General features: G+C 39.7%; 1 protein-coding gene across 5 annotated transcripts in view; it reads right to left on the minus strand.

Annotated features, from left to right (window-relative positions):
- The window catches only part of khdrbs2 (KH domain containing, RNA binding, signal transduction associated 2), a 92,201-nt gene that overhangs the window by 14,454 nt on the left and 64,148 nt on the right, over nt 1–13,599 (minus strand). For all 5 annotated transcript variants that reach the window (XR_007451347.1, XR_007451344.1, XR_007451346.1 and 2 more), the window contains exons 7-8: nt 837–919; nt 14–72 (exon numbers count right to left, since the gene is read on the minus strand). Coding sequence is in view for 1 of the 5 variants with exons in the window: in XM_049601137.1 (XP_049457094.1) it covers nt 14–72; nt 837–919 (142 nt within the window). In the remaining 4 variants the exon portion in view is untranslated. The remainder of the gene's footprint in view (nt 1–13; nt 73–836; nt 920–13,599) is intronic.

Here is a 13,599-nt window from a genome sequence, read left to right on the forward strand (position 1 = left end):
AAGTCGTACTTACTGTAGTTGTTGTAGGATTCATCACTGGTTCCATGTCCGTATTCATAGTAATCTGAAATGCTAAATCAGACAGAGAGGAAGGGTAAAAATAGGCTGGCACGTTTATATGTTTCTTATCAAATACCATGTTTAAAAAGAGGTCACATGTATGTTTTTTTTTTGTTTTTTTTTTGTTTTTTTTTTACTATTTGAGAAAGGACTTTTTCCTGTAGCAGCTGGGCACTGTGGTTTATAGCAAACATTGCTCAGACCAGTGTAAATAGCACATTTGTTGGGGACTAGTTTTAGCTGCGGATGAATACACATTTGGTGCTCTAGTGAGTATTTACAGCAGCAGGACGATGTATGTGGCATTAACTTCAGTGCCCATGTTGCTCACTGATGTGTTTTTAATAGTTCTTGGATGACAGTGGAGCTTTATAGTCACATCATGATACACTATCAGGCTGTGGATACACAGCTTGTTACATGACACTTGTTAGTGGGATCAGTTCAGTGTTGGTTTGGTCTTTTTATGAGATTTGTTGACAGTAAGAAAAATAGAAATATCATCAGACTTGTCCTTTTGTCAAATTAGAGATAAAGGTATTAATTCATGGTTCAGGCTAAATGTTGTGAGTAAACAAATAAAGTTAAGTGGATATCTTAACTTTTTATTAATGAACATATGTAAAGCTGAAATGTATAGCAGGGATGGCCCATATGACAGCTGCTCACAGTTGACCCTTCACATGCTGTATTCTAGGTGACAGCAGACAGATGGTGATTAAAATAAAGTCCCTTTTTGTTTATCCAGCATTTTTGTGTACGTGTATAAACATTACCTCTTTGACTGATTGCTGTAGTTATCCTCATAAGCTTCGTAACTCTCGTCATCATATTCCCCACCATACCCATCATCGTAGCCCTGCGAGGAAACACGCAGGAAGCATTAAAGTCTCCTCATCTCTTCGTCTCTTCGTCTAACTGGTTACAGATGAATATAAAAACAATCAATACTCGGCTCCGCAGGCAAAGTCCATTACTTTGTGTCTATAATAGGAGAGGAAACAGGAAAAATTCATGTCCAACAGAGATTATTGATTAAGGCTTGCAGGGGAGCATGTCTCACTAGTGGAGCCTAATAGACACCTTCTCAGACTTAAACTGCAATATGGATCTCAACTATTGATAAGTCGCTGCTTGAGAATGAAGCAGAAAAAGCCAGCAAGTAACTACAGTCATGATAAATAAAAATGGCCAAGCAGCATGCAGCACACAGTAAAGACTTGTGAGATTTATGTACAGTTGAATAAATGCTTTGCAGAATGTCTCTCCTCCGACGTTTCCTCCTGTAAGTTTTAGTAACCACATTAAAACAATAAGCCTCCATTCTGTGCAGCTGTGAGGCAGGTGAAGCATCGATTTATTGCCCTTGTTTGTATATTTCTCATAAACACAAAGCACTATTGTCCTTTTCCAGCACAGAAGGAAGATCCTTTATTGTGTTTGATGGTATCAGTTCTGCAGTGTACTGTAATAATGACAATAAGCTTTCAGGGACAGAACTGTCTGTGCAAATAAACATGATAACTCTAAGAAACTTCGGTTATCAGCAGATGTGAGGGACTCGACACTTGAGACAGTTGGCTTGAGAGGACTTGACATTTTTTTTAGTAAATACTTGAATTTTTCTAGATATTAAAAATGTATGTTTTCTTTTTGAAACATAATTGGATGATTTATAGTGCAAACCTGGCAACCAGCAGCAAAACCAGTAGATGCCAAAGCATGAGGTGGCTATCATGGAGGGGGCTAGTCTAAAAAACACTAAAATTTGGGTTCAATGATTCACTGATGATGGTAGTAAGAAGAGGACAGCAGTGTGCAAGGTCTGCAGCTCTAAAATCACTGACACGACCACCACAACATCCAGCTTTATTCATCACTAAAACCCACAAAGAAAGGCACACGAATCTACAGTATATATTTAGCTAGCTTATTAGCTTATTAAATCATCAGAATTTCATATGACTTGTTTTGCTTGACTAGGAGGAACTCAATTTGCTTGATTCTCAATACACTAACTTGGGACTCGCTTGATACTTGGAAGGTGAAGGGTGCTTTCACACCTGCCCTGTTTGGTTCAGTTCAATCAAACTCAAGTTCATTTGCCCCCTAAGCGCAATTCATTTGGGCAGGTGCGAACACAGCAATCGCACCTGGGTACGCACCAAAACAACTGGACCGAGACCTTCTTGAGGAGGTCTTCTCTACAAAGGAACTCAGGTGCAGTTTGTTTGTGGTGAGAACGTGTTCCGACCTCGATCCGAACCAACTGCAGTCACATTACAATCTTTGCTTGGGTTAAACATGAGCATGTTACTGTCCTACTTGCACATGTGTGACTTACGCCCACCTCTGATGGTCAAATATTCTAGTTAAAGCATTTTATTGAGAGTGGTGTCAGTTTGCGCAGATCATAAGAAAATATATAAAAATAAATAAGGAAATTATTGGTAATATACAAATGCAATATCAAAATAATTAATGCATTTACAAAACTGATGACGCCTAGTCTTTTAGAATATAGAAAAACACACACATTAAACTGTTAACAAGAGTCTGCAAATGGCATTACACTGATATCTTCTCCAGATATTGGATAAAGGTTTGCCAGATGGCGTCAAATACATTCACCTGCTCAATTCTAATATATCTGATCCTCTCCAACTCAAGAGTACTGACAGCATCATCAAGCCACATGTTCAGATTAGGGATCTTTTTACCCCTACACAACATCAGCAAACGTTTCTTAGCTGACAAAAGGAAATGGTTGATAAGTCGTCTTAGGGCACATTATATAACAGTGTATTAGAGCGGCTAATACCATTTCTCTCTTACATGAGAAGTGTCCACCTTTTCATCTTGCACAGCTGTATAAAGGATAGATACCAAGATGCATGTAAACATCTCATTCCTTTCACTTTGTTTTGCCACCTGCATAGATATTCACATAATCTCATCATCATCAGCTCTTTCCCATCACATATTAGATGCTGAGAAGGTTGCTGCTTCTTTTCATCTTTTTATCACTGGTGGACTCAAGGGTGTCGTTTCCACGGGGGATATAGGGAGGACATGTCCCGCTCGATTTTCAATATCTATTTTTGTCCTTGTCACTTTTTTTTCAGTTTGAGTTGATTTACTCCAAAAATCGCTGTAAACAGACCAATATCCTTTGACTGCCCAGCTGCCAAAACCCAGATCAGAGAGGAGAGGAGGTGATATGCTCGTCAGAGTTGCTTTCAATTACACTCACAGCAATTAAGTTTGATGAGCAGAAGTGAGCGCTGCGGTGTGTTTTTTTTTGTCTTTGAGTTTTTAAGAGACTTTCTGATTAAATAAAGGTTTAATAAAGAATAAAAATAAGGTGTGGAAAGCACAATAACCAGCTTCATCATAATTTGTTTTTGCTAGATTAATATCAATGCAGAAAACAGTGAACACCTGACTTCATTTGATTCGCCCCACTGAAACTAAACCTACGCCCTTGTGTGGACTGATGCGTCCCAAGAAGGTACTCCACATAATATTCTGTTAGATGGTTTATTCATGACAGCGGGGATAATCAATCTCAGCAGACCAAAGGTGCACGTAAACAGCTTAACCTGCATAACACCTTAACTGGAGTGAGGCCAACACGTGTGCAGAACAGTAAGCTTTTCTCTGCTCTTGTAATTGTTGGATCTCGCTCATTGAAAGATATTTAGTGGAGTTTAAAGTGCTCATGCGTCTGTCTCATCACGATCTAATCTCTTCTAATCCTCTGCGAGCTTGCTATTTCAAATCAAGCTGATGCATACAAGTGTTTGGTTCGAAATCGAAATCAGCCGAATGAAATGTGTGAAAGCTTCAGTGAAGCTGGTTCATGCCTGAAGTGACCTCAGCAGTGTGTTATTCCTGTCTGCCTCTAACAATAGAGTAATGTCATCTTGCTTTTAGTATGGCTGCTATTGGAAATGCTTTGTGACACCTAGGCAGACACATCAGTGTGAAGGACATCAAGTGCAGCAACACAAAAGAAATTATATTTAAGGCGCACTCTCCCTCTCTTGTCGGGTAACACCGATACAACCAGCTCTGGTTTCTGTGTGCCTCTATTTGTGTGAACATGAATTTGACTAAATTAAAGTTAGGGATTATGTCAGGGATTAAGTTGTTCAGAGGATCCAATACTTCTCCTTTTCTTGCATGAGTCTTACCCGACAAAGGCTGAGTCGGAGACCTGCGTATCTCAGTAATTGACTGTTTTGTTAGCAATCCCATATGACAAATCGCTCCACACTGGACCATAAATGTAAAGCAATCACTGGATTAATTTCAGTCACATGTATTATAAAAATAAACCTTCAGTCATGATAAAGAATTACAGCAATGAGAGGTCATGTAAAACTTGAGTTCCTCACAGTATACTTATTAAGAGGATGAATTTGACCAATGACCTGTAGTAACATTCTGTGCTGCCTTAAGCGGATAAAGATGTTGTTGTTCTTAGATGTGAAAGAAAAACCGACTATATAAACGATAGAGACACTGAACTCATTTAAACCTACTGTTTTTCCAGCATATTGTTTGTAGCTGTTTGTTTACTGGAATTGTGTGTGTGTGTGTGTGTGTGTGTGTGTGTGTGTGTGTGTGTGTGTGTGTGTGTGTGTGTGTGTGTGTGTGCGCGCGCGTGCTCAGCTCACCATGAGCAAAGTATTGATAAAGTTATCTCAGTGTTGTGATGCTGTTTACATGTTATAACACAGCAGCTGTCTGGTTTTTACTTTCCCATCTAGAAAATGTTTAAAGTTAAACTATTTTTTTTTTTTAAATAGTATTATTCGTGTAACAATAAAGGTTCTTCTGAAGAAGCTTTGTGTCATACTGTTGAGTTTACTGCAGGATATGTGACGGTCAATTGACTGTGGGCCTATAGAGCTGTAGAAGGAGCACAGCTAAAGTTTGAAGGATGGTGTCTTTCCGAAACCAAAAGTATGAGAACAAAAATTTACGGACCGATTTAAACTGTGTTTATCTGGTCTATTGTAAGCCATTATCACGCCCGGCGAAACAACTGATAGGTCTACCGGTGCTCTGTCAATATGTGCTACCTATCGAGATGAGTTACTTATCAGTTCTGCACGTTTGTAGTGTTACATGTTGTAATATCAACTGACTCTGTAATAGGAGCATTACTGGATATTGATGTTATAATGGAGAGAATATAAGGCAGTATTTTGAACATGAGTGCAGTAACCGTTTTGGCCACATTCTTACATACAGCGCCTTTAAAGTGGTGGCATGTGTGATGACAACCGAGCTATCTCCATGACAACCAAGCAGCTGTCAGACTGAGGAAGACAATGCAGCTGAAAACTCAGAAAAGCTATTATAAAGGTTGGCCTTGAGTTACATTTATATTTTTCAAACTATATATGTATGGTTCTAGATGACAGGATTTGTGTTAAAATTAATTTTGAAATTGTTTATTTATTTGTTAAATTGTTTAACAGGGACAATACAGATAAGCATGGTTAGGGAGAAGCCATACAACATATGTAATGAATAATGAAGCCTTTAATACGATGTCAGCTCAAAGAAAACATAACAAACGTTCATCACACTCTCGCTTATCTCCCCCGCTGGCCTCAGTATTAGTTTGACCCACAACACAGGCTGCATTCATATTCAACAAGGTGTCGTGTGTAAATAGTCCAGCCCCTAATTAATGAGGCTTGATTCCTCCAGTTTGACTCTCATCTGTAAAAACAATTAACACTGGTCCTTTTTAACAAGGCAGAGGAAATAAATCAAATGTTAACACAAGGGTGGAGAGTCCTCGCTCAGTGTAATTAGGACAGCGAGAACCTAAAGGCCCTTAGCACTGTGCTTCATTATCAATTGACAACCTGTATGTCCCCTGACAGTGACTGATCTTCATAGGGAGCTGCCTGTGAATGCCTCTCCACGCTGCAGAATGGGGAGGAAAATGAGATTTGCAGCCCTTTGTCTCAGTGAATAGATGCTGCTCTTCACTGCTTTTACCTGTGCAAATTCAATCAGCAGGTGCCCTTTGTTGTCAGTTACACACTTAAAATATGAGTTTACTTTTGAATATAGCATTTAGTCAACTTGCGTTAGGGTTGAATATGAGAAAAGGACAAATTTCACCACATGACATAATGACAAGATTGAACCTTGATTGCTTTCAAGAATGTGACATTAAATAGTATCACGTTTGTCATATTGACTGAACGGAGGCTCAAGAATAAAATAAACTCCAGATGTTATTGTTGTACTCGGTGTGCTCGTTGGTTTAGCATTAAATATAACTGCATCTGCTTTGTCCCTCACACACGGCTCCAGTCCCCGGTGATACGGCTGAGGCCATTATGCATTCTACCTGAGTTTTTCTTCTATTAAATAATCGAGTGGAAGTGTATGTCATACATCTGTTTTAATAAACAGGAGAGTTCTGCATGGAGAATTTCCATAATTAATCAAACAAATGTGAACTCAGCAGTGTCTGAGCCCATTGTTACAAAGCAATTACAGCAGATGTGCACAAAGGTGGCCTGAGAAACCGCTCTCCTTCAAGAAATACACAGAATCTCACAAATCTCACGCATCTTTTATGTTCATGAAATAGATGATATAGGGAGAATTTCCCCCCCGTTTCAAAAGGGTGTCCTTTTGCTTTTTCCACAGTAGATAGATTAGACTTTTTTTTTCTTCAAAGCCTCCCAAAGCTCTGTGTTTAATCACATTATGGCATTTCCCGCACTGCCTCGGTATGGTTGCAGGGCTCAGGTTTAAAAACCAAGCTATGCGTTTCAATTTTTACCAGCAATTCGTACGATTCATGGTCTGCCGTCAGGGACCGAGTTCTGCATCACTCCCCAGATTCCTCTCTTCTATCATCAGCCCTGACATTAAAAGATAAGATTTGATCCAGATGGGATTTGATCTTTAACATTAAACTGAGGCCATGGTCCCAGTCTATACAAAATGCCATCAATCACATCTTTAATCTCCCTCTGCTCTCCCTTTGCACTTCTCTCATGGAGGAACTTATGCTGATGATTACAGTGAAATGTCTCAGTGCTGCTCTTTCTGGGGCATTAGCAACATTCCATCATTAAAGCTTGTTTAAAAGTCACAAAATCCTGGTCAACACTGGTAATTTTAGCACCTTGGCAGCATCACAAACTGTGCAAAGCTAAAGACCTGCAACAACTGTAAGTACTATACCTATTCCAACTGTGTTTGAAGGCATAAAATACACACATTCTGAAAAGTCATGCCACATCAGATCGAATACTGTACTTTGAGAGTTCAACATGAGAGGAAATTTAGTCTTGTGCAAATGTAAAACAATTAAAAATACAATTTCACAGAGAAGAAACTGGCTGATTGCTGAGCTAGCATTTCACTTATCACTTGAAAACAGATGTCTTTTCACTCGGTGACAGATCTGCTTTTCAAGCACTTTCACTGTCAGACAGTTAAGAGACAGTCTCATGCTTAGGTGGCCCACCATGTGTTTGTGAAAATATGATGTGTTTCAAATTATTAAGTCCTTTAAAGGACTGAATTGAGCATTTTTCTATTTTCATTCACATTTTCAAATTAGCCTATAATCAATTGATCCTTTATGGATTAGTAAATCACCAAAAGGCTTATCAAATTATCTGAAATGATACTAAAAGCCCACTAACATCTTTCCTCACAACTGAAAGCCTGACAGCAATCAAATTCTAGATTAGGTGGATTTTATATGACACCATGTGAAGAATCTCTTACAAAAGTGTATCAGCCCCAAACAATGAAACTAACACAATAATGCTGACTTGAGCTTATAAAAATATTTGCAGCACATTGCATGGAGGTGACACCTAAATTTATATCCTGCAATCCACTTCTCTTCCAAATCGCTGCTATCCTTTAAGAGGTACAGTAATGGTCACTGTCACTGTATTAGTTTTACAACACTGACAGTGTGACAGAGTCCATTAATCACCACAGTCTCCAGAGGAATCCCTGTTACATGATGACCTGCTCCACAGCAGAAACACAGGAAGTGTTTATGGGAACCTCACCTCAATCGTATAAATAGTCCGTCATTCATTCACTAAACACAATGACTGCGAAGATGCATGCGTTACTGCATGCGCCGGTTAAAGATAAGCAATCCTATGCAAATCGGAGTCTGGCAGAAGATTGTGCAGCGATGTTAATAACTTGTGTTGACTGCATAAAAGGATGTGGGACAATGGACCTCCAAAATGCTGAACAGCGCCTGATGTTTCTTTTATTATTTTATTTGATAAAGTTAATCCCTGTTCCATATACTGATAAAACCCCGTAGTAAAACATTATTCAAACCCTTATAAAGAAAAAATAAAAAGTGTTTCCTAAAACATGTATTTACATAAAGCTACCAGTGTTTAGATACATATAAGTAGAAGGTGGAAAAGCAAGATATTCTCCACTAATTATGGACTAATGAAAATTGTTCATGCAAAAAATTACTTATTGTTAATTACTGGTGATTAATTATTTACAAACTGCCAATTAGTGTGCTGTCACAGAATTTTAATAAACCCTAATTTACCTGATTCCTACCTCTCAATAACTCTGCTTACAGTGAGTGCCATGAGTGCCTGTGAGACACTGGTTGTCACCTACTGAAGGATGTGGCTGTTGTGTTTCTTCTTATTGTCAAGAAATCCAGAAGAGAGACCAAAACCATTAATTTACAAGTCCACATTTCTCAGTACTTGGTGTATTTCCTACAATCTCCCGTGGCCCAGAGTCTATTGGTTTTTACAGAAAATGTAAAACTTCATATTTTGTTTTTTTGAAAAGGCTGAATAATTTATTAGAACAGCTCAGTTCAGTACACTTTTTTTTTTTTTGCTGTATCCACTGTGGATGGTACCAATGGAACCGTTCTGTACCGTTTCCATTTTTGGTCCCACCTCTGTTGGGGTACCTAGCACACAGATGTGGTACTAAAAGGTGGAGCTGTGAACACTGCAGTCTGTTGATTGGTCAATAGCGGACGGTCACTCTGCTCAGGGCTGAGTTGTGGCTGGTTTTGAGGCTCATGTAACCATTGTTCATATTGTGGAGAGTTTTATTAGCTGTAATTATAAAATGTTTTGCTGCCTCTTGCAGCAGCTGTAGTCTGAGAAAAATAATTCAGTGGACCGACTGCTGGCGACGTTTACGGTGGAACATTTACTTGAATGTGAATCCATCAGCACACCTTAAATTTCAATGTGTCAACTTTGACCATTCCATTAGTTTTTATTGTCTCTCTTGGATGACATACACTTAGTAATGAGTGGCTCTTCAAGCATTTAAAAATATTAATTTCTACTGGGTTATGTGAATGGCATATTCTACTCCTCAGTTGGAGAAAAAAAAAAGAGCATCGTGGATGTCTTTCTGTGGGCTCCGGCAACACTAAACCCCTGAGCTTGCCTGAGAAGGACTAAATGCACAAACCTGCATTTTTAAATATCCCATGGAGAGAGACTCACTGCAGCCTTTTAGATTTTATTCTGAAGATGTTGGCGTGCAGCCTGTTCTTTGAGGCGCAGACTAATAAAGGAGGAAATACAGTGAGTGCTGGACGGAGCAGTGAGTGACAACAACCCCGCCCACATTTAAAGGTACTGTTTGTGGTAGGGATGGGTCACAATTTTCAAATTTTCGAATAGTCGTTTTATTTTGAAAAATCAATTTTTTTTTTAACGCGACTATTACCATTCGCCGTCTTATTTCCCCCCTTTATTTGACATGCAATTCAGCTCCTAACCGTACAAGGGCAGTATATGATTGCCACAGCGGTGTGAGATGGGCTACCAGCTAGTATGATGCTCTTCTACAAACAGGAGAAACATGCAGAGACTACTACAGTCATCAAAAAGTTCCGTGTGGAACAACTTCGACAAAATAAACAAAAATGAGGTGCAGTGCAAACTCTGTGAGGCAAAGCTTGCGTATCACAAGTCTACAACAAGTATGCACAGTCATTTGAGAGTGAGGCACGCAGGAGGCGGCGAGGGACTGTACGGTCAGGCTCAGCGGCGTGACACGTCTGCAGCACGAGTCCCGTAGCAGCTCGCCCCCCTGTTAATCAATTACAGCAGCTCCACCGGCAACGGGAGCAGCACGACAACCCCCGTCTGTCGCGCGACAACTCTCTATTTTAGGCGGCTCTTCTATTTTTGTCGCGCTACGCTCCCCTACGTGACCCTCCAGCAGATAAAAACTACATGAAATAGTGTGCTAAACGTGCACAATGTGTTTTTAAATGAATAAACCATTATCAGAGGTGATATGTGATGATTTTTTTTCATGCATTTACCCATGTTTATCCGTGACATTGTGTAAATGTCCGTGGCGGACATTTAAAAGCGAGCAGATGACAAACAGTACAGTAAACTTGTAGATAACTCAAATATATGTAATAACTTAGGTGGAAAATGCTTTAACATTTCATGCAGCCTACATGCAGCCTCTCGGCTCAGCAAACGGTAAACAACCCCGCTGGCTTCTCTACGTGTCGCTTCCGTACGCAGTCAGTGGAGCCTAAATGAATACGCCGCAACGCTACGCTGACGTGACGTGTGAGTCCGGCCGTAATGATGAATGGATCTCTGTGTGCATGGCTCTGGGGGCGGGGGGGGGGGGTTTACACAAACGCCTTTCTTGTTCCTATTGGAGCACAGATTGCACAAGTGGTGTGTATGACAACACCTGTATCAACATTTGCAGCTGGCGCACGTGAAAAAAGACAAGAGAAAGTCTGCCTCGCAAAGGGAGACAACACGAGACAACACAAACTTGGTGGGACATTTGAGTTACCAAACCGTGACGTCCGTACCGAGGTACTTACCGAACCATGATTTTTTTGGTACCGTTACACCCTTACTATTTATTGTTCTAAAGGTTTGTATCCAAAAGGACTTTTCCTTAGGAAAAGTACCGAAGAGTATCGAAAAGTATCGAAATTCATATTGGTATTGGTACCGAAACAAAGATTTTGGTATCGTGACAACACTAGTTGCAACAGTGTGGCTCACCGATGTGTTTAACTACTTTTTGGACAACAAAATAGACTGTAAAAAAATTAAGGACGTAGCTACCCTGATGTCACCCATTGGTTTGTGGATGCCTTGTTTGGCATTTCCTCTGTAAATTTTTTCACTCTGTCATATACACACAGGAAATACACACACGCATGCACAAACAGGACCTAAACATGCATTAAATGAGGAGACGTCAGAATGAGGGGGCTGCCAACGGACAAGCACCCTGAGCAGTAAGGTGTTTTGTGCCTTGCTCAAGGGCACTTTGGCAGTTCCTAGGACGCACACTGGCACCTTTTCAGCTACCAGTCCACACTCTATATATGGTTCCCAACCCAAGTCCCTAGAGACTGAGCTACTGATGCCCCAAATCCAAAAGAAAGGAGCTTTGGAGAAGTGAGGGGTGGATCTGACTCATAGACGGTGTTGACGCTTCAAAGACAGCCTGTGACTCAGGCCACTATGACCTTAATTGCGCATAACTTTAAGCCTTAATAAAATGTAAATGGGTGCATTATATAAATACTAACCCCTGATACATTTGTCATGAATGTTGAAATTTGACTTTAAAGACCAAAACCTTTTTTGTACCAGGCTGTAAACATGTTTATTTCTGCTGTAGATTTAGGGATTTTAACATGGCGGTCTGTCGGTATTGACTCACTTCTGGGGACAGCCTCAAGTGGCCGTTCCAGGAACTGTAGTTTTTGGCACTTTGACATTGGCTTCATTTTAGCCCTGGAGGTTGCCACTTGTGAATATGGTATATTTCAGGCTCTGGCTACACAGATGATACTTGTTGGTATTATTATTTCATTTCTGGTTTTGGTTTTTCAATGGGATTTGTTGACAGCAACACAAAAATAAAACAGCCTTATCCTTAAACATCCATCAGATCTCAGTCAGTTTGGCCTTGGATTTTTCTTACAGTTTAATATCAAATAAGACTTGGGAGTGCGAATCTGTCCTTGCTTTTGGCAGGGCTGCTTTATGGTTTAAACAGTGTTGGACAAGTGAAGTCTCGCAGCATTCTGCACCTGAATAGTAAAGCCCACCTTCAGTCATTGCATAAACAACTTCACTCTGAAGGGAACGAATAAAACTGAGAATAAAGAGTGGTGATGTAAAGGATATAGCAAGGTGAGATTTGTGGGAGAAAGATAAAAGTTCCATTCATAAATTATAAAGCAAAAACGATACATGATAACTAGCAGCTTTCCATTGAAGTTTTTAAATCAATACCACCCTCGATTAGATACAATTATGGACATTCTCACAGTATCACTTTTATGAGACGGGCTGACAGTTTGACAGAGTCCATCAATCAGCGGTCTCTGGAGATAGCGACATGATACCCATCCACGCTACTGTACTTTTTTCCCAAAGACAAATACAGGATGTAGCAACAAAGACCCATCAGCCACCGCTGATCTAATATTGTGTTTCAGCAGATTGTACAGTGCAGGATGCTTGTAGCGGAATAACAACATCTTGTATGCTCAGTGTTGAAAAAAACAAACATACCTGGACCTTTGTATAAAGAGGCCGTGCTACATTCTGGAAACATGCTCAACGAAAATTGTGTAATGTAGAAGGAAAAAAACTAGCAAAGTGAGATATGAGGGAAGAAAATGTTCAGGACAAACTCATCTTTCCATAATCCCCTAGTCTCTGTGCTCCCACCCTTCTTTCCAACCTCCAATTACAAAGAGAAGAAATGCCTCGCTTTTTACTCCTCAGAAATACACAGGCTCTACATCAGAACTCAATTTGGTTTGGTAATGAGACTGCGCTTGTGCATTTCCCCATGCAGACAGCCCAATCTTCAATTGCCAGCACACATGGGGGCTTTGCTTAGCAGGAAGGCTCTGAGGAAATAGACTGGTAAAAGTGTTGCTTTTTTCATTTTGATGAAACTTAGAGCTCACCTTGTGTAGTCTTTTCAAAATGACCTTGAGAAATTCCCAAGATCTGAGTGCAGGCGTACTTTTAACTAGGGCCTTGAATATTTTTTGATATGAATCCCAGCGTTGTTTAAAGTGATGTGAACAAAGATTTTATAGACCACTGGTCAAGGCGCTGATGACTCTTACAAGTGGAGTATTCTCTTTTTGCATGTAAATAGTGCAGCTCTTCACAATGCGGAGCCTCGTGGGTGTGCCATTACACAGAATAACTTTATATTTTTATGACTTTTTTCCTCAAGGTGACCTTTACTCATTACTCACAGCACATGTTTTATGTTTATAGTAGATTTGTTTTCTTTGCAAATCCCCATGGAAACACATTTCAGTCAGTGTGATTAAATAAACTGTAAATTAATATATATATTTTTTTTACATAATGACGTAATACGTCAAAGAAATGAGAAATAATGCTAAGTCATTATTATGAGAGTTTTTTATTACTTTCAGATACTTAACCATTGTTTTGAGATGAGTTATGAAGTTATTTTTAA

Source organism: Epinephelus fuscoguttatus, linkage group LG16 (assembly GCF_011397635.1).
Source record: "Epinephelus fuscoguttatus linkage group LG16, E.fuscoguttatus.final_Chr_v1".
NCBI lineage: Eukaryota > Metazoa > Chordata > Actinopteri > Perciformes > Serranidae > Epinephelus > Epinephelus fuscoguttatus.